We start from the raw sequence: 21,096 nt of genomic DNA, 5'->3' as shown, positions 1-21,096 counted from the left end.
ATTCTCCCCTGTATCAATGGTTTGCCATCAATAAATTGTGTGATACATAGAATCACACAGCTTAACATGAGACCAAACAATCAAAATGAGGCAGGATTGGTTGGGATGTGAAGAAGGAAGAGGCTGAGAAACAATCCTTTCTCCTGATCATGGCCCTTACGAAGTTTTTTGACTCAGTAAACTCTTCTTCGTTCCAATAAAGATTAGCTAGGTTGAAATGACTGATGCCTTACTCTGTATTTTACCATGACATTTCATAGACCTTTTATTACATTAGGTCGGTCGCTCAAGTCTTGCTTTTCAGAATAAAAGCCATTAAGGAAACAATGAAATAAATCCTTTTCATAATTTCTTAGAAATTATTTTGCTCAAACTTTACTTTAGAAAAATGTTCCTTCTTGGGAGGCAGATAATTGACTTGAAAGTGAGGTTTAGTAATGTACAGGATTGTATTTTTAAATATCACAGCTTTTCTTAGTTTACTTTTGCATCATGCCAACCATGATTCATCTGTTGAGTTCACTGCAAGGGTTTCAAAACTCTCGTCAGTCATTTTTAAAAAGGGAATCCTGGGAAGGATCTGGGCAGAGAAAAAATGGAACTAGAATGCTTTGTGTGTTCATTCAGTCATTTATCTATGAACTGCATTTATTTAGCATCTATATGTGCTTAGCATTGTTATAGGTGCTGAAAATATAAAAATGAGTAAGACATGGTTTCTTCTTTTGGAAACTCATAAGCTGAGTTCTGTTTCTGTAGCCTTGGTCATTCCTCAGTCAGAAAAAGAGAGGTGAAAATGAAGAGAAGAATATGAAAAGATGCTCAACATCAATGCAGGGAAATGCAGTTCAAAGCCACAATGAGATACCACTTTATACTCACTAATATGGTTTTAACAAAAATGACAGTCACAAGTGTTGGTAAGGAGGTGTGCTCATGTGCTTTTGTGTGCATATAAAGACCTACTTATAAAACACAAAGTAACTTTTAAACCACAAAGTAACTCAATTAGGAAAACAGGCCCCTTCCTGGTAAAGGCAGATGTCAAAAAAGCTATATCTTGACCTCTTATACCTCGAGGTTATATGCAACTAACCCAACAGAATGAAGACTTTCAAGTTCTTGGTATCAAGTACAGAATGCAGAGATAAGGGAAAAAGCACAAGTCATTTCTGTCTAATCTCAGGTATAAGAATCAATTGTAATATAGTTGAACACTGTTGTACTTGTGGGACATGACTTGGTAGGGGTCAAAACAAAGTGTCCAAGAACATTAACCAGAGTTAGGAAGATGCAGGTAGTTCCCCCTCACCTCATATTTCCCCACCCTGTCTCATGAGACCTGCTGACTTTATCTTTTGGCATTGGCAGCCAGACACTGAAGATTTATTCCTACTTGTAGTTCAAAAATTTATGTAGATGGTGTTTAAGGTTCTTGTGGAATCCAACAATAATTAAATCAGTGACTGGAATGGACTCCTTTCATTTACTGACTGCTAGGCTGAGAGGTGGTGTGCTTTACTCTCTTATTTCTCCTAGACTATCTTCTTCATGGGTGGAGGTGATTAAATGTCTTTAGTTAAATCATCAAGCCTTCTACAGAAACATCTACTTAAGTTGGATGCAGTTGCTTACACGATCATACTAGTGCACCCCACCCCTTGCTTTCTTTTCTTTAAAATATTAACTCTGAACCATCTTATTTATCTAAAACAGTCACCACAGGCAATGATACATCAATCATTATGCTTAAGTCCATTATTCTTCATTAAATAACTTCCATCAGGAAATAACGTCCCACACATAGTGACTAGGTAGGTGAGGATTCTCTTAAAGTTACTGAACACAATTGACAACATTACATACTAACCAATTCTCCTAGAGAACTTAACCATCTTTTGCTGTTGTATTTAAGTGTCTCCATCATTTTCCTTTGTCATACTCACCAAATGAGTTACACAGTGGTCAATATGCCAAACCAAGGAGAATTCACATGTATCATTAGTTTTGTTGCCAAGAGTGGACACTAATGAGTGTCATAATGTCAGTGTTGGGTTCTGCCTAGAAACAAATACCACAGACACAATCCTGGAAGCTACAACTGTTCATCTGAGGAACTGCATCTGCTAGTTGTCCCAGGTGACTGCTAAAGAAGCCTGGTCAATAGCCCTCCAGAAAAAAATTAAGGTCCATGACAATATATGATAGTTCAAATATGATATATTTCTCACAGCTCTTGTCTGCTCAGATGTATTATTTTTCAGACTAATACATTATGCTGCCACTTTATTAAACATATTTTTATAAAAGCAAACTCCATCTGTTTGTTCAACAAAGGACTTGAGATTTTTTCAGTTGACATTTGGCAATGTATGGTTAATTGCTAAGTATTATCTTGCATATCTTGCAGTTAATGCTATTTAAAAAATATTCTCTGAGGGGCTTGTCATGTAGAAGGGGAAAGTTTTGTACATTTGCACTACACACACGCAACAGGTAGTAAGCTTAGCTTCTTGGTTGAAAACAGATTCAATACTTTCTTCCCTATGGGCAAGATCAGAAGACTGGCTAGTTTAATTCTTTTGAGTGAATTATAACAGAATCTCAGGTCCTAGGAGGAGAAACACTGGTTCCTCTTGTCACCTTAGCAGATACATGGCCCTTAGGGAATAGAATATAAGCAGATTAATCTTGAAGGTAGATCTAAAATATAAGGTGCTGCGTAGGACAGCAGGTGTAGCAGCAAGTGAGAAGAGCTGAGTTCAGAGATCTTTTCCAAACTGGCAAATCTTACCATCTGTATAAGACCACTTGCCTAGCAGAACCAGTCCTGGCATCTTAAGGGAGGGGCTGTGATTTGTGGTAATGGGAAATACTTTGGGTAGCTCAGAGAAGTGAAGAAGTTCCATGTTGCTGATTCATCTTGTGAAACTATCAACTCAGAGCCAGTAAGGACCCTAAGTATCTTGGGATGGGACAGAGGATGAGACTATATTTTGTCACCCCTCAGGAAGCTAAGTCATTAGCATGCTGAGTCACTCTTGTGATTTTATACTAAACCTCCTCAGTTCATCCTGCAGCTCAGACCTTCTGATTTAAGCTTTTTTCTCCCCCACCAGCACCTTCCCTACGTCATTTCTTTGCATACTTAAAAACCTTGAAAGGTTTATCCTTTAGCCTTTCCCCAACATACGAATCCTGATTCCTTTTATCTTTAATTCTTCGCAGTAGGTACCAAGCTGTACATCATGTTAATCTTTAACCCTGTGATAGACAGTGTATTAAATTAAACCATCCATTCATCCATTTGTTTATTTAGCGGCATGTACGGGCGTACTGTGTGGAAGACACTTGGTACAAACTTGAAACAGCATAAACTTTGGAGGCCTTCATCCAATGCTGTCTGCAAATTCTCAGCAGAGCTGCCCCAGGGGCTCCCATTTCACACGATCTTTCCTCAGAACATGCACTGTTTTCCTGCCCTCCCTACCCCTGCTTGGGTGCACTGTTTTCCTGCCCTCCCTACCCCTGCTTGGGATCTTGGAGTCTCTTTCTTTACTCTTTGCCCTCTGGCTGGCTGGGCCCTGGTGTTGGGGGACAGCAGACAATGGCTCCCCAGGCTTTGAACTCTGAAGCACTGGTGGGCGGAGGAGGAGTGAGCAGAAGGAGGACCAAGTAGAGGTGTCACTCTAGAAAAGGGGATGAGGATATGATGCCAAAGTATCCTGGATTCTCATTGGAGGCTTTAGTGCAGAAAAAGGGACAACATGACTTTTGGATCATTTCTTCTGACTCAAGAATTCCTGAAACTAAAACATATTTTCAAAATTTCAATCTTTTTTAACTTTTATTTTTTGAGACAGGGACTCACTCTGTCACCCAGACTGGAGTGCAGTGGCATGACCATGGCTCACTGGAGCCTTGAACTCCTGGGCTCAAGCAGTCCTCCCACCTCACCTTCCTGAGTAGCTGGGACTGCAGGTGCACGGCCACCACACCTGGCTAATTTTTAAGTTGTTTTGTAGAGATGGCGTCTTACTATGTTTCCCAGGCTGGTCTTGAGCTCCTGGGTTCAAATCATCCTCCCATCTTGGCCTCCCAGTGTATAGGGACTACAGGCATAAGCCACAGTGCCCAGCCTATTTTTTAATTTTTAGGGCCAGGTTTGGGCATAGTATAGTTTAATGTATAAGCAGTACCTAGTGAAATGTTCCTTTCGCCGTCCCTGTACATTCAAATCCTTAATAGCTGACATAACCTTTCAATCTACAATTAGAGGGAAAATATTTGAAGATGCAAATCACTCAAAAAGGAACTAGGTTGATATAATGCGTTTGAGTCAGAATATCAATCAAAAGGGCACACATTCTGGCAGTATACAACATTTGGTTTGCAGAGTGTTTTTTAAAATCTTAGCCAATTTTTAAAACCAGGAGATTTCATAAAACATACAGAATTCTTGCTTCATGTGAAAAACGGGAGGAACTGGCAATACTGAACCCAAATTCTCACAGTGTAACGATCAACTGAACTGGAAAGGTAGCCCTGCCTCCCAAGAAACAGACATCCTTTTTAGCTCTCCAGTCAGAACCTCTCCCAATTGTGTGCATCGGTTGCTATTTATTTTTGTTCTTGCATTATGCCTTTTCATAAATAAAGAAATATTTCACAGAATTCTTTATCTTTATCAAAAGTGGAAACACAAAAGTAGTTTGAGAAAAATGAGAACTTTTTTTTTTGAGGCGGGGAGGGGGAGAAGGACGAGTTTCACTCTTGTTGCCCAGGCTAGAGTGCAATGGCGTGATCTCGGCTCACTGCAACCTCCACCTCCTGAGTTCAAGTGATTCTCCTGCCTCAGCCTCCAGAGTTGCTGGGATTACAGGTGCCTGCCACCACACCCGGTGCCCAGCTATTTTTTGTTATTTTTAGTAGAGACAGGGTTTCATCATGTTGGCCACGCTGGTCTCGAAATCCTGACCTCCGGCAGTCTACCCGCTTCAGCCTCCCACAGTGCTGGGATTATGGGCGTGAGCCACTGCTCCCGGCCCGAGAACATATTTCTTCATGGAAGTGAGAAATATTCTTATCATATACTGTGTAAGCATTATGTGTCTTGGTTGAAAAATTTAAATTAATACAAAGGAAAATGCCATCTACAGATTAAATAGAAATAACACATCAATATAAATAAGTCAGGGGTCCAGGAAAACAACATTTCCAATTATATACCTTTCCTTCCTATGATATGAAATGCAAGTACCCTTTAAAGTGCACATATTTAAGCATTTTTTCACGTCAACCAGGGCAGTGATTTACTGTCCCATGCATAGCAAGTGGTCAATACATAATTGCAAATGCCATTCAACTTACGTAGTTTCATAATCCCTCCGTTGCCAAGGAGTAAAGCAAAAAGGGCTCTTAGCCTCCATTCAAAATATACCTTAAAATTGCCATTTCATTGAATATAATTAGAATTACAATGAAATGTTATATCATTTTTAGAAGAAAATTATTTCTCCATCAAATTTTACAATGGCCTTTGGCATAGCACAGCAAAATTGGAGCTTAGAATAAAATCTCAGTTAAATGAAAAGCTCAGATTCACAATTTTCATACTTAAGATTTCCCTATGTATATTTCTCTGGTGACTTTTCTAATGACAAAGCCTGAGATGATAGGCAATTAAATTTATATCCCAAGGCACACTATAAATTTGTCAGGCCCAAAATAAATATGCTGTGAAGTTCATAAAATCAGCTCCTGATACCAGGGAGTAGGTAAAGAAGAGGTGGCAGTTCAGTCCTTGGTCCTTCCATGGACTTTGGCTTAACAATGCTCAGCTCTGCATGAGGGTGAAGTACCAAGAAAGGCCCTCAATGCTCCCTAATATCAGGCATTTAATCACCCCAAATTATTTTAGTATCAGTATCCACAAGCAGAATATGGCCCCATTTCTAGTCATAAAGTTCAGAAATTCACACGCACGTATCCGCTCCTTGGTAAGCCAGGTGAGGCACAGGTACTGATGATAATGATAAATAGCTAATGCATGTGGGACTTAATACCTAGGTGATGGGTTGACAGGTGCAGCAAACCACCATGGCGCATGTTTACTCATGTAATAAACCTGCATGTCCTGCACATGTATCCTGGAACTTAAAATAAAATTGAATTGAATTAAATTAAATTAAAAGAAAAAAATTAAATTAAGCAGCCATTGTAAGACAGCTCTCTCTCTCTCTCTCTCTCTCTCTCTCTCTCTCATACTTGGAGGCATTGGAGTTGTAGAACCCAGGAGGTATTGATGAGATCATTTCCTGTTTTAAAAGAGGGCATGAATTAGAAAGCAGGAAGGCAAAGTCGTTACAAGACTAGGGGAGGGAGCAGAAAGTCACTAGAGATGGGTGATAGCTGCCTCTGATTTTGCTGTTAGAAGCAATTTATAGCTTTGGGCTCATGCAGAAGCACACACAGTTATGTCATGCCCTGAATCCTAGAGAAACACAAGTGTCATTTCTTTACCTGAAAATCCATTCAGAATGGGATTCAAGGTTATAGCTCTAAAAATGTGGGCTATCAGCCCTTCAGCCTTACGTTACACAAAAGGGAAGGAGCTGTTGCATTTGTCATCAGAACACCATCACTGTCATTATGAACTGTGCTGCTCTCCCTGCAGGTGTATCCTGCAGTCACGTGGATGTGCGCTTTAGGGAGTGCAAAATAAAAGAGGTTGATGCTTTCAGGGTGCTTGTGATCTAGACAGATTTGACATAAATAAGCAAACATGATGAGGAGAACCCAAATCCCAACAATGGAAATGAGCTATGACATATATGTAAGTATTATGTTGCATGTATATATAGTTATGTAGGTTCAGGTGTACTCCACTTTGACAGAAGTCAATATATGAACATTAAATATGATATTTGGAAATGGAGGAGGGATTTTAACATTATAAAAAATCCTTTATGAAAGATCCTTTACTTCAGATATTCTCCAAGTAGTAAGTTCTTCACCATTAATGCAGTGGTCCTCAAGTGGAGGTGATTTTGCCTTCCAGGGGACATTTGGCAAAGTCTGGAGACATTTTTGGTTGCCACAATTTCTGTGTGTGTGTGTGTGTGTGTGTGTGTTTGCTATTGGTGTCCAGGGGGAAGAGGGGCCAGGAATGATGCTAAACATCCTACAATGCACAGGACAACCATCACAACAAAGAATCATGTGGTCCCAATGTCAATAGTGCCAAGGTTAAGAAACCCTAGTCTAATATAGTTTATATATAATAAACTATTTTTCAAAGGTGATTTACACAAATGATTCAGAGCTATTGTATAAAACAAAGGATATCTGCTTTTGAAGGCAGGGCTGGTTGGGAGCGGGGGTGATGAGAGCATGTGTTGCTGGGTAATAGAAGAGGCTGGTGGGCTGTGAACTGAGTTGGTGACATAAAGTGATGCAGGCTGACAGTAGCAAGGTGGCCCACCAGGGTGTGGTTGGCAGTGGGTGATAGCTGGAGGAAAGCATACTGGTTCAGGGATGGAGACTGGGGTGACAAAGAGAGGAACCCCTGGGGAGACTGGCCAAAGTTTCTGGAACAGAGGGTGTGGGTAAAAGCACAAAGCCATAATCAAAATTGAACTCTTGAGGGCAGGGAAGAGTTGGTGAAATTTGTGGTAATAGAAAAGGGCCCAAAACCTTGAGAAGGAGCCCTGTGGTGGTACAGAGTATGGGGAAGAACTGCCGCTGAGTGGCTGGAAGCAAAAGGCTTTAAGCAAGAGAGGGTGAACCTGGAGGGAAGAAAGGCAGGAAAACATGGCGGGAGGTATCTGCAGATAAGGAAAGCAGGTGTGTGGGGTGACTGCTCGAAAGCACATTCTAGGAGTCTCCGAGAGAGCTGAGGAAATTCTTTACAACAGCTGGTACCAAGGGAGCGGATGAGAGGGAAGTACCAAGGACAGCGCACGGGAAACTCAGTATTCCCAAGGCTCTGGAAACAGGAAGAATACAGATAACCAAGCGGGCACTGGTGAAGCCAAGGACCCATAAGATGATGGGAGCATAAAAGCTAGACCAGAGTGGGTGGTAGGGCGGAAAGCAGCTGATTTCAGACTGAAAGCTGAGAAAAAAGTGTGCTTGACTATGAAGTAGTATTCATGGAGGCATGTGAGGTGGTGGATATGAACTCCATATGCAGAAAGTCAGCAGTGCCACCATTCCTCTGTAAGCCTGCCAGGCGTCTGACTCCATTTGCTCATAATTCTTTGGACTCCCACTGTTAGCTTTCATTGTGAGTAAGGGCAATGCATGTTCTGGATGAGGTTAGGGCATTCAGTGAAATCTCTGAAGGACATGTCTTTGACAAGACAGTTAATTCTCAGGAAAGAAAAGGAAAGAATCAGCTCATGCTTTTGTCTGCACTTGGACTTGGTTTGGAAATGATTATTGCTCCTTACTTTGCTTTCATTTCTGGGTGCCAAGAGGCACTTTCATTTAACCTTTTGTACAGTGAATGTGTTCTGTATTTTTAAAAGTCATGATATTGTTTTCTGGAGTGGTATTTTTCTGAACAGTAAATGGGTGGCAGTACCTAATTTAAAATCCTAACTTTCCATTAGCACCCTTAAATTACATACACATTGTTGAAAAATCTATGATTGCATTAACCACTTAACTATTACATTTAAAAGAGATATTTATTTAGTACTCAACAGCTCACTGGGTGGACTGATCACATCTGTGTTTAAATTAAAAAATTCAAGTAGAAGGGATGAGTAAGGATGGGAGAGAGAGGGAGAGAAAGAGAAGATAGAGGAGGAGAGAGATGGAGGGAAAGTAGGAGAGAGAGACAGAGGGAGAGGAAGAAGGAAAGGAAAGGAAAGCTTGAGAAAGAAACATTCCCCAATTTGCCACTTAATTTTTATTTCAAATGCCTATGTAATTGTTCACCTGGAGTCAACAGAGCTACAGAACACACAGACACATACAAAAAGACAGAATTCTGTCTCCAAGTCAGAGGGGCAATGAAAGCAGATTTGGAAAGCACAGTCCTGTGTGGAGTTTCTGCTTCGGTTATTAATTTTTCTTTCTGCGCAAGTAAAAATGTGGTTGTAGAGCAACAACATATACAATCAGAACCCAAACTGAATAGGGCAACCCTCCCCCACCCCCACCCCCAGCCCCATCTCCTTGGTCCTGGCCTAAAAACAGGAAATTCTTATTCTCTTGGACATAACGAACTCTGGCAACTTTTCGAACATGCAGTTCCTATCAAGTAAGATGGCATGTAGAAGGTCAAGCAAAGAATCCCGTGGAGGAGAGTTGCCCAGGGCAAACTCCTAGGAAGGATTCCATTTCAATAGACCCAACCGGCCCAGACTAAATCGAGAGGTTGACCTGCAAAGCTGCCTTCAGAGCAACCAGATGAAGATGCAGGCTGTTCAGGAACTTCAGAATGTAATTAGAATTTGTGATGGAAACAGCCAGCACTTCTACCCACAAGAGGATTTTTTTTTTTTTTTTAAAGAAAGAAAAGAAGGAGAAAAAAAAGTCAACTTTTTACTTTGCTGAAACCTCAGCCACAGAGGAGAAAGCACAACAAACAACCTAGTTGCCAATTCTCCTCCATCTGATTCCAGACTCCCTCCTTCCCCTGAATTTGCGGGGGCCAGAAGTGTGCAGCCAGCACTGGCCCCATGAGGACTTAGCATACCTTTGCACAGCTATGTCACTAGCATTACAGTAAATATCATATCTTCTGAGTGAATGATAGGGTTCTTTTCATTTGTCCCTAACTTTTGAAAATTAAAAATTTGTTTTTTATAATCCATATGAAAAATAAGACAGACATGCCATTCTGCATTTCAACCCTCCTCAATGTGAAAATTACACTGGTTTTCCCCTCCTCAATTCTTGAAGCTTTATTTTAAATGTGATTCAGTGAACTGACATCTGACTCTTCCTTAGTTCATGTTCTTAATGCTTCCAGAACTTGATAACTTATTCTTTCGGCTATGAATGCAAAAAACCTTTGTAGAAAAACAATCCAAAGAAAACTAAAAGTTATCCTAAAGTCCACCAATTAAGATAACCATTCTTAATACTGGGTAGGGTAGCCTTCCTTTATTTCACCAGTTTGTACCTATAATTTTTTTTTATAAGATTGTAATTTTTCTACAAGATTCTCTGTATACTAGAAAATAAAGGCTAGGAAATAAGCCATCCTTCAAAAAAATAAAGAAAAAGTTAAGACAGCTATATTATTGGAGTTTATAAAGCTGTAATGACAGAAGTGAACACAGATGAAGCAATTATGAATTTTTATCTATTTTGAATAGATAAAAATCCAATTGGAAAATGAGGCCTACCCCACTGAACACCTGTTTATAGTCTTAATTTTGCCTTAATGAGACACTACTGATGTCCTTCAACACAACAAAAATCAATAGTGGATCAATATGGATAAACATGTTGGGTACAACCTTTTGTCCTAAGAGACAGTTAACAGCTGGGTTTAGTTTTACTGGGATTTACTTGAAGACTTGTAAAAGTAAATAATGGTGCATTTAAGAATATTTGCCTGCTTTGATTTAGTGAGTTTGGCAGGTGGCGGTGGCCTTTCAATGACATATGGCTTTGAAATTACATCAATATATGCATACAATGTGTCTTTTCCTCTAGTTCATGCATCAAAGTAATTAGTAAAGAATCCCCGGTTTAACATTTTATAAGCAAATATTCCCCAGTATTGGTTGAAGAAAATACAGTGAAAAGAGAAAAGAACCTGAAAAGTTCTGCAGGAATTTTTAAGAATAGCAGAATGACCACATAGATTGACAGGCACCAATATTTTCTTATAACACTACAAAAGGCATATCCAAGTATGTTTAATGAGGCAATGTTAATTTCTTCTTTTCAAAGTTAAATTACTTATACTATTAAGTGAAATAGCACATGTTCAATCTATCTCAAGTGTTTCCATTAGGGGACTTACCCTGTGTATCTCTTGTAAGAAATGAGATTCTGACGACCTTCAAAAGGATGCAAAACTCCATGTTTATAAATAAAAATCAAGAGGAGCAACTCTAATTATATTTTATGATGTAATCCCCTTAATATTTCATAATTGGAAGTTATAGAATAACACTATATGAAGTAAAAATTACAGATTCTAGTTTTTGTTTTTATAAAATTTTGTTCATTTGTTTTCATAACAGACTACTTTCAATCATAGAGTCACACTAAGAAAAGCAAATGATAAATTTTATAGAAACCACAACTAAATAAACCACACTATGTTTTAAGATTAATTTAACAGAGAAATTTACCTTTGAGGATCAAAGGGCATCATGTTTTTGTAAATTAGAGAAACTTGTAAATTTGGTTCTCTATGCAATATCCTATAGATTGTATACAGAAAACATGAGATTCTGGCATATCTGCACTAGAATTTACACTGTTTTCAAAAGCATTCCTATCTGGCAGTTGCTACTAAATGTCCTGAGTTCTACCTGTTTGCCTCCCTTATTTTATTTTTCAGTATCTTATTTTTCAGTATCTTATTTTTCAGTAATACAAGACATGTTCTATTGACAGAAATTTAAATAGCATTATAAAGCCACGGTGTCTATTAAGATATATGGATATTTTACTGGTTTTAATATTGGCTATTTTGAAGGGTGTTTCACTTGCTTTCATAAAGAGAATTCACCTGATATGAATGCAGACATGTTCAACTTTAGGGACAAAATAGCAAGGTAAAGTTTCTCAGTTTTTGTTTGAGTTTTACATTCTTACAGTTTGACATGGTTACAAATAGACTCTTTACTGTTTACATGGATAAGTAAATACATTAAAATGAACATTTACAGATCCTAGCAAATCAACATTATTATAGTACTGTCAAAGAAATCACTAACATATTTTACTAGTTAACTAAAATAAACTTTCAAAATGAAGTGCCAAGAAAAAGTCAAATGAGTTTTTAATCTGAACGTGAACTGGGGAGAATTATCCCACTTCAGACACCACAACACCTACCCACCAACTGGAAATCTTTTGCATATTTTCTTTCGCAAAGAAGCCAACAATAGTCACTTTGGGCAATATATACACACACATGCAAAATACAGCCTAGAAAGCCAACTCACTCCAGCTTTCACAGATGAAGGAAAAAAGTGCTTGGAAATCTTGATGTTCACAGAGTCCTTCAATCACCTAGCAACCCCTCTTAACTGCCGTTTTTAATTTCAAATAGCGTTCAAATTCAAAGATTTGACGAAGCTGATGTAAACTGTAACTTTAAAACGAAACGAAAACACACAGTGAAACTTTGAACAAATTTAAGCAAAAGGGTCCCTACCTTTTTTTTGAGAATACGATGGCGACTGCACTTGAGAAAAAGTAGGCTTTTCTTCAGTGAAATATTCAGGTTGGCTGTATTGATTCAGGGCCATGTCCAAGTCAGAGTCCTTGCTTTTAAACATGTTTCCAGGGTAACTACAGGTATAAGGCTGATTCACTGCCCAGGCCTGTTCCATATATATGTTGTTACTGGGCACAGCCTGAGCATCGCAACCACTGTAACCCGGACTATCTTCAAAATACGCGTAATAATCAGTGGACTGCATGTAGCAATTGCTGCCGGCAGCTGGGTGCACTTCATATATTTCTTGCATACAGTAGTTCATTTTGTTTCCCTGGTTCAGTTTCTACTTTACATATACACACACTCTACGCATGCATTCTCCAGCCCCATACACCCTGAGAGCTGGGCATATACGCAGAGAGGCATACATACATATACATGAAACACGAAGGGAAGATGAATAACCACCACCACAGCAACCCAGCCTGCTTTACTTTGTAATAGCACCTGATGTGCTAAAATCCTATTTAGACCGAGGTGTCTTTTGAGCTCTTCTGCCATCCAAACATATTGGAAAGCAGATTTATGACTATCAAAGGTCTTAAGCTGTGCATGCAGCTAGTTAATTCCTGGGGAAGATGGCAGGCAGGTAGGAATGACCTCCACCCAGATAGGCAAGTGGCAGCGAGAATGTTTCTCTGAAGCTGCTAAGATTCATTTTATATGCTGTTTTTAACCCCTTTCAACATGATTATAAAACGATTACTCATTGTTATGTCATTTTGCTGGACAGCTTAAGCATGAAACATTATAAAGACATCTTAGAGAATATCCTTGGATACAAAGAAAATCCTAAAATCAATAATCTAGTTTATTAGCATGAACCAGAGAAAATCCAGTAGTAATGAGCCTGATGACTGACTGACTCCAAAACATTAATCTAGCTGTGCAAATGTTACTGGTTGAAACTGTTGTTGAATGTTACTGACTGGCTTTTAATACTAGGCTCCAACCATCTTCCCATGACACATAGGTCCCACTGGTTTTTAAAACACGCCAAAGACGTACACAGTTGAAAATGCTGGTGATGTCTGCGAGTGAGTTTTATTCTGTTCCTTGCACGTGATTATTTTCTACCTCCTAAGCACTAATCTACATGAGACCTAAAGCTTACGTTAACTGTTCAATTCTGTATTTTATGTTTTCTTTATAAAGGCATGACAGAGAGTGTATGCCAATGCCCTTATATGAGGAATACCCCTATTATATAGTAGCTTTCCTTTCTGTTGGTGCTTAATAGTACTCTGATCAGTAGTGCGTGGAAAACTGTAAACACTTATCACTTTATTCTCATTCAAATCTGCTTTCCAGATTATTTTCAAGATTTAATGTGATTTAAGTGGTATTCATGTAGTTACTTAAAGATAGTGATCAAAAAGGGAACAGCGTTTTCTGTAAAAATCATCATATCTTTTAACTAAGAAGTTAACAAATACCAAATTAGATTGTAAATGCTTGCTAAGATGATTACTAATGGTATTTTCTCCCTGTGGATGGTGACCAGTGTGTGCATGTCACGTATATGCATAGTTGTAGATCATGACATCAGGAAGGGCAGATGCTGCTCTTCTACACTAGGGAGTCCTGTTTCTTAGGCAGCCTGTTTTCAGGGCTGGGTCTCAGGTGGTGACGTTTACCTTCGGCTTCCTGCTGGTCCATGAGCATGTGACCATGTTGGTATTTCTCTCTAAAGGACCATCGACAACGTAATATTGTAATTTTCAACAGTGAGACCTTTGCTTTGGACATGTAGCTCCAGTCATCAATTGCAACATGGAATTCTGGGACAGGGACATATGGCAGAAGTAAGGAGGGTATTATAGTCATTCAACAAATTATGGGGTGTCTGTTAAGTACAAAGCAAGGAGTTGGTGGCTACAGAGATGGCTGTTCAGAAAAAAATCACTGTCTCTGCCAAAAGGTAGCTTAATCACATGTGTATTAAATATACAGTCAAGTGGACCATCATTGTGCTGCTTTAAGTGCTGACTTTTCATAAATGTAGTAAAGAAGCCATGGACTCAAGGGGAAAAGGTGAGGAATTATTGAATGAGCAAAAGATGTGACAAAATTAGAAAAGAGACCCAGGCAGACCTATGTGGAGGATAGTACTAAGACTCCTTTAAAAACTGCAACTGATATAAAACAAGCAAAAGCATGCTCTTCATTTGGTATATATTTGAACCTGTAAAATGAATCACAATATCCTAGAAAGCATGAAAAGTTACCATAAGGAATAAAGAACACAGCTAACGTTTTAATCGTGTTTTTACTTTCTTATTACTCTTAAAACAAATAAAAGATTTATTCAGTGTTATTAAGAACATATACACAATATTACAATTAACATTTTCTCCCTACTGGAAATGTCAAAACATTTCACTGGAAGCAATAACTATTTTCTGAAAACCCCAGGAAAAAGAATCCAGGCCTTATGGTTTTTTTTGTCTGATCTCATTTATTTATCTGAAATTTCCTAAGCCTAATATGAAAATTAACCTTTCAATAAAGCAGTTTTCTTTTTTGGCAAATGCACATGTTCCAAAGTCTCTTTTTCTGGTTAAGAGCTGCATGTTGAATCCATTCGATTTTGCAGTTTTGCCCAGTGCATTTCCTGGCTCCCTCTCTTTTTCATTAAAGGCAGAAATCCAAGCAATTTCTTGCTTCTCATCAGTAACAATATCAACTAAAATCAGAGACTCAACTTTTATTCCAAAGGAACACTTAAAAATAATTTTCAGAAATCTCTAAATATGCTTGAAAAATTGGACTGTTATTTTCCCCTGAAACTGGATATAAACACTGCAATGAAAAAGGAAAGAATAGCTGCTGAAACATTTTCTCACTTTTTACTAAACATCTGAAAGGTCAACAGCATTTTTATTGAATTAAAAAAATCCTGAATTCCCTCAGAAATCTTTACATTAAAAAAAGTTTCAAAACATATTTAAGAAAGCTCACTTCTTCCCTAAAGTTTATTGTTTGGAGAAAACAGGACAAAACATTCTGAAACACACTCCTCACACCAAATGGGAATACTCTTTATTTGTAATGAATGCACAAAACTCTCATTACTAGTAGTTGAAAATGGAGCTCAACACTCACATTGAATTTGAAATATGGCCCGTCACGTCCTGATAGAAGCAATCACATCTGTCACCTGTGATCAGTCTTGCATGCTTCTTTGTAAAGTCAATAAAGCAATCTAAACATATTGTGTGTCACAAATGGGGTAAGCTTCAGTGAGGTTGTTGTCTTATTTTCTTGATTGCCTGCTCTAATTATTTAAAGAGCAGCTTAAGAGTTATTTCACTTACAGTGCATCCAACTGCCTTAAATAAACTCAGGAGGACCTTAATAATTCCAATTAGAAGTGTTTCAATATATATATATGCCTAGGTGTGACTCATAGAAAGTCCGCTTTAATAATTATGGGATGAAACTTTAGCATCAAGATTTTTAAAAGAAGTTCTGAGGTTATTTGCTAAGTAGCAACATTTGAGAACCACTTGTTTTACTAGGTGTCTGACCCCAGTCCCTTCACCAAGGAGCAGGGAATCCTGTGTACAAGCTCCTTTTTCTTCATTTGTAGCTTCACTACATATTTCCCTTAGTTCTTAGCAATTTACCCTCCACACTTCAACCAGGCTTCACCCGCCTTTGAGTTACCCAGTCAAGCAGAGGAGGCAGCACAAAAGGAGGCACTCGAGGAAAGAACGAAATCCAAGGAGAAGTGTAATAAACTTGGGATGGGGCACAGGAGTAATCTGCCTCGGGTGCCAGGGATGGCTTCACAGAAGAGGTGACCAGTGAGCTGGAAGAGTATGTAGGACATCATCAGTGGAGGCCTAAGATATCAGATGGCTGAGCAGAAGTGTCTTAGGAAGGGTGCTATCAACTAACTGTACTTGCAAAAAGGCACATAAACAAAGATAATTGATAAGCCTTAAAGCAACTGGTCAGAGCCTTTTAACTTCTACTCTAATGACTGTTCTTACTTTCTATTTTAGTAATTGAACCTCTAAATTTTAGTTGGGCTCATGGGCCCTGAGAAAAAATCCATTTCCCATTTGTCAATATGTGTCTGTGTGACTAACTTCTGACCAATGAGACGTAATAGAAGTGTTGCAAGGCAATTTCCAGGAAACTTAAAAGACACAGTAAAAGACAACTGGTGCATTCCATTTGCCTCTCGTTTGTTTCGACTTTCTGCTCCCTGCAATGACTGGCGTCCCAGCCATCATGTTGGTCCATGAGAGTGAGGGCTATACTCTAGGGATTGTGGAAGAATGATTTGGAAAATTCTAGGTTGCTGAAATACACAGAATTGCCATACTAGCCCTGGACTGCCAATTTATGGACTTCTTTTTTTCTCAAGAGACAGAAATAAACTTATTTAGGTCACAGTTTTCTTATTTGTAAAACAGAGATAACAGTACTCACTTCATTGGTTATTGTGAAGATTAAGTGAGTTTATATAAGTAAAGCACTTGGAATGATGACTGGCCTAGTAAGTGACAATTGTACATACATAATAATTATATACATATATTATATATATATATATATATATACACTATATATATATTTCTTAGGTCTTGTCTTGGGCTACTTCTCAGTCTACACTCTAGGTCAGAGGTCAGCAATCTTCAGCCTGTGGGCCAAACATGACCCACCACCTGTTTTGTAAGTAAAGTTTACTGGAATACAGCTTTTATTTGTTACATATTGTCTGTGGCTGCTTTTGTGCTATCATGGCAGAGCTGAGTAGTTGCAAGAGAGACCTTATAGCCTGCTGAAAATATTTACCACCTGGTATTTTGGAGAAAAAGTTTGCCAAGCTCTGCTCTAGGTGATCTCATCCTGTCTCATAGTTTTAAATACTAATTATGTGCAACATCCATGTGGATATCTCCATCCCAGATGTCTCCTCTGAAACCAGGATCCTATATCCAACCATCAACTTGACATCTCCATTTGCCCAACCAACGGGCATCTCCAACTTAATTTCTAAAATCTGTTCCTCTCACAGTAGTCCCATCTTGGCACCACCATCCACATGGGAGCTTAAGCAAATAACCTTCAAGCCAACTCTTTTCTTCCCTTCACTACCTAAATCCAATCCATTAGTAAGTTCATTGGTTCTTTCTCCAAAATATATGTTTATTCCAACTACTTCCTTCTCTCCGTTGCCATCATCACAGTCCAAACCATCATCATCTCCTAACTGGACTCCTTTCTGGCTTCCACATTAGCTTTGGGCCACTTTACTATTTTCTTGACACAGCCACCAAAGAGTGATGTTTTACAGGCTGCAAATCAGATAATGTTTCTTCCTTGTTTAAAACCTTCAGTGGCTTTGTACTGTATTTAGAACAAAATCCAAACCTCTACCAAAAGATGGTCCTTCCCCACTTCTCATCAATCCTCTTGCTTTCTTGACATAAACCAAAACAGCATCCTCATTGTTCCTTGAGCACGCCAAGTTTTTGCCTGCCTCAATTCAAGGACGCTGCACATGTTCTTCCCTCTGTCTGATATATTCCTCCCCTCAGCTCTTCACAGGACAGAGCCCTTCTCATTCATTTGGATGGAGCCTAAATGACACTTTGTGTGTCAGGAACCTCTTGATTCCATCAGAGACCTGAAAGCCCTGACACTCTTCACATACATAACAACACTTGCTCTCTCAGAAATAAGATGGAAGACTCTCTGTGCACCAAAATCCATGTGCATTAAAAAAAAAAAGATAAAATGTTACATATTGCAATAAGTGGATTATCTTAGGCTTGAAAGTTCCTGGGAGATATCTGTCTGTCTAAAATTGATCCAGTTTGTTCTTTTATATCTTCGTTACGAGAGAACAGAGATAGAGCTGTTTATTAAACCCACCTCAGTTGTGGTTATGAAATTACAAATAAAGATAATCAGTGCCAATCATCTCTGCCCTAGAAAAGATTATGAAAAGGATTGAGACATTTCCTGCCCCTGGAAGTAACTACTCAAATTGAGGAAAGTTCCCTTTAAAAATGTGAAGAAGCATAAGTCTCGATCTTACCACTGAAGTGCTGAAAGCACATTTACTACATTTTGGCAGAAACTAAAGAGGTGCACAAAAACTTTTTGACCATGTTTTCTTGGATTGTTGAGGTCTGGAATCTTTGGACTCATTGCTTTTGAAAAGGACGTCAAATTAGTTCAACTCCAGAGATGGGAGCAGGGCAAGCTCCTGGAACTTCTGGACCACTCAACTTGAAAGCAACCCTCCCTCCAAACCCTAACACATATGGAACATTTATGGAGGCTGAGACCTGTTTTAGGTTGTCTTAGGATCCTGGGATACTACAGCAGGAACTTCTGAGCTATGCATTCCACATGTATTTTATCTGATTATGAGAAAACGGAATCCCAAAGAGATGAAGTGACTTGTCACATGGTAGGTGGTAGCTATTGGGGCCATGACCCACTCCTGCGTTGACTGTATCATTTCTCCTATTGTAGGTGGGGCCTTTATTTTCCCAACTGGGCCTAGTATTGTAGGGTTAAAAAGGTGCTGTGGAGGAAAGGGAGTAAAGGAGCTTGTCTCAGGCCTGGGGATTGACTCTCCCTCCTCAGGGTTTCTGCCAAAATTTATATAAAGTCTTGAGTCACTAGATCATGCAAAACTCCAACCATTTTAGAAACTTTTACTTCCTCAATCCTGGGAGTGTTAATTTGCATGACTCCTCCTCCCCTACCACTACTGTAATGGTGTAATTAAATGAACACCATGGCCACTGGGTTAATATTCAGATGGTGTTCCCTAAGTGGTCCCATAATACAGTCCCAAGAGATGATCTAAAGAGAAAACAATAAAAAGACATTTTATGATCAAATGAGTTTGGGAAATGACAAATTATATGCTCCTCTCTTGGAGATTCACACACACACAACTTTGAATGACTTTGTGTAACAGCATTTCCTAAACATTCCTGATCATAGAACCCTGTGTGTATTGTGTAACATTTGTTACAAGTGTTCCATGAAACATACTTTGAAAAACCTAGTCGTCTGCTCTGTTGGATATATATGCTGGAACTTAAGGTACAGATACGTAACAGTGTATTTCTCAGATTACACACCAAGAACAGAGAGAAGAAATCTGCTGAAGGGGAGTGTCCTTTTTTGGGTCTTAACCAAGGTTAAGACTTAACCAAGGTTAAGAAAGCTGCCGGCCAGGAGGCGGGCTGGACACGTGGAAATGCAAATCCCCAAGTGGGCACAGGACAAGCCCAGGGCCTCTTGGGCTCTTGAATTAAGTCTGTTTTGGTAAGAATAGAAACTCAAAGCTCTTCTCTTTTAAAATATATTGTACACTGAATTTGTTTCTAATTTTTTCCTTTGGCATTTCATAAAAGCTTTTGATAGTTCTAGCCCATTACAGCTCTACAAAAGGGCACCAAGGGGAGACTTTTGTTCACCATAATCCATCACCAAGTGGAATATGCTTTTACAAACATGTGCTTGAAAAAGTAACAGTGTTTTACTAGTATAAAGGGAATGGATTCTGATCTGGTGCAGTGGGAAAAAAATGGCCCTGATTAGAACATTGAAGCAGGAACAAGACACTCTTAGGGACCAAGCTGACGGAAGCAGGCCCAATAATTGAACTGAGAGATTTCCAAAGGGCAAGAGACTCTCATCAAGGCAGTCCTGGTGGCTTCCTCAACCTGGACACCCTCTTTGTGGGGCTAAATTTTGGAGCTGCATGTTTTATTTCACAAAGGTGGAATAACTGCCTCAGCACATTCGTGCAAAAGATACCACAAACTTAGTTACAGCAGCCTTTTACTGGATGAAATATGTCAATTTCTAGGATGAACAAGTTAAAGAAAACAGCTTTTTGTGGTTCCACAAAGATTATAAAATAGAGTCCAAAATCCTTAGGTCAGTGATTCTCAAAATGGTGGTTTTGAACAAGCAGCATTAGCATATCCTGGAACTTCTTAGAAATGCAAATTCTATAGCCTACCCCAGACCAACTGGATCAGAAACTCTGGGGGGTGGGGACAGCAAGCCCTTCAGGGGATTCTGACACTAGCTGAAGTTTGAGAACCACTGTCTTAGTAAAGGCTGAAGTTGCTCTAGCTGGTCTGTGTCAACTTTTCCAGCATCACTGGCTGTTACCTTGAGCCCTGGATTCTCAAAACCTCTTTCTGTCGTCTTCTGTTTCTGTTGTCTCCTGGTCCTGGCAGGTGTATTGGTTTTGTCCTTGATCTAAAACGTTTTAGGCCTAATTAGGCTAGGAAGAATGGCGTGCTCCATGTGGCCAATGCAGCTCAATTTTCCTGGCCTCCACTTTGAGTTTTGGTGATCATGCACTACCAGTACCATAATACTTAACAAACTTTATCATTGTCACTCCAGACTCTCAACAGGAGCAGTGATATCTGATATTTTTGGGTCTTTGGACATAATACTATCACAACAGCACAAGCCCTCTGCTTCCACCTCACTCCACAGCCAAACCTATTGATGGTATACCAGAAACCTCCATGTCATATAGCCTTTTCCTACATGTCTCCTCTATCTCTGGACAATTCCTTTCAGTCATCTTCAAGGGATGATCTCCTCATCTGTCTTTTACAATTGGCCATGGCTTTGGTTCTATTCTCAGCTCTCTTCTAACCATA

The 21,096-nt window shown here is 39.2% G+C and overlaps 1 protein-coding gene across 8 annotated transcripts in view; it reads right to left on the bottom strand.

Moving 5' to 3' along the window:
• THRB (thyroid hormone receptor beta) overlaps nt 1–21,096 on the bottom strand; it is a 389,921-nt gene that overhangs the window by 41,531 nt on the left and 327,294 nt on the right. Inside the window, exon 1 of one of the 8 annotated variants that reach the window (XM_010357316.2) lies at nt 12,359–12,791. The exons of the other annotated variants lie outside the window; for them this stretch is intronic. Within the exon in view, the coding sequence (XP_010355618.1) occupies nt 12,359–12,686 (328 nt within the window). The 5' untranslated portion in view covers nt 12,687–12,791. Of the gene's footprint in view, nt 1–12,358; nt 12,792–21,096 lie in introns of those variants that run through there. 8 annotated transcript variants of the gene reach the window in all.

This window comes from Rhinopithecus roxellana, chromosome 1 (assembly GCF_007565055.1).
Source record: "Rhinopithecus roxellana isolate Shanxi Qingling chromosome 1, ASM756505v1, whole genome shotgun sequence".
In the NCBI taxonomy this organism is placed as follows: domain Eukaryota; kingdom Metazoa; phylum Chordata; class Mammalia; order Primates; family Cercopithecidae; genus Rhinopithecus; species Rhinopithecus roxellana.
The sequence above is the reverse complement of the archived record's forward strand: the minus strand, read 5'-3'. Positions and strand labels throughout refer to the sequence as shown.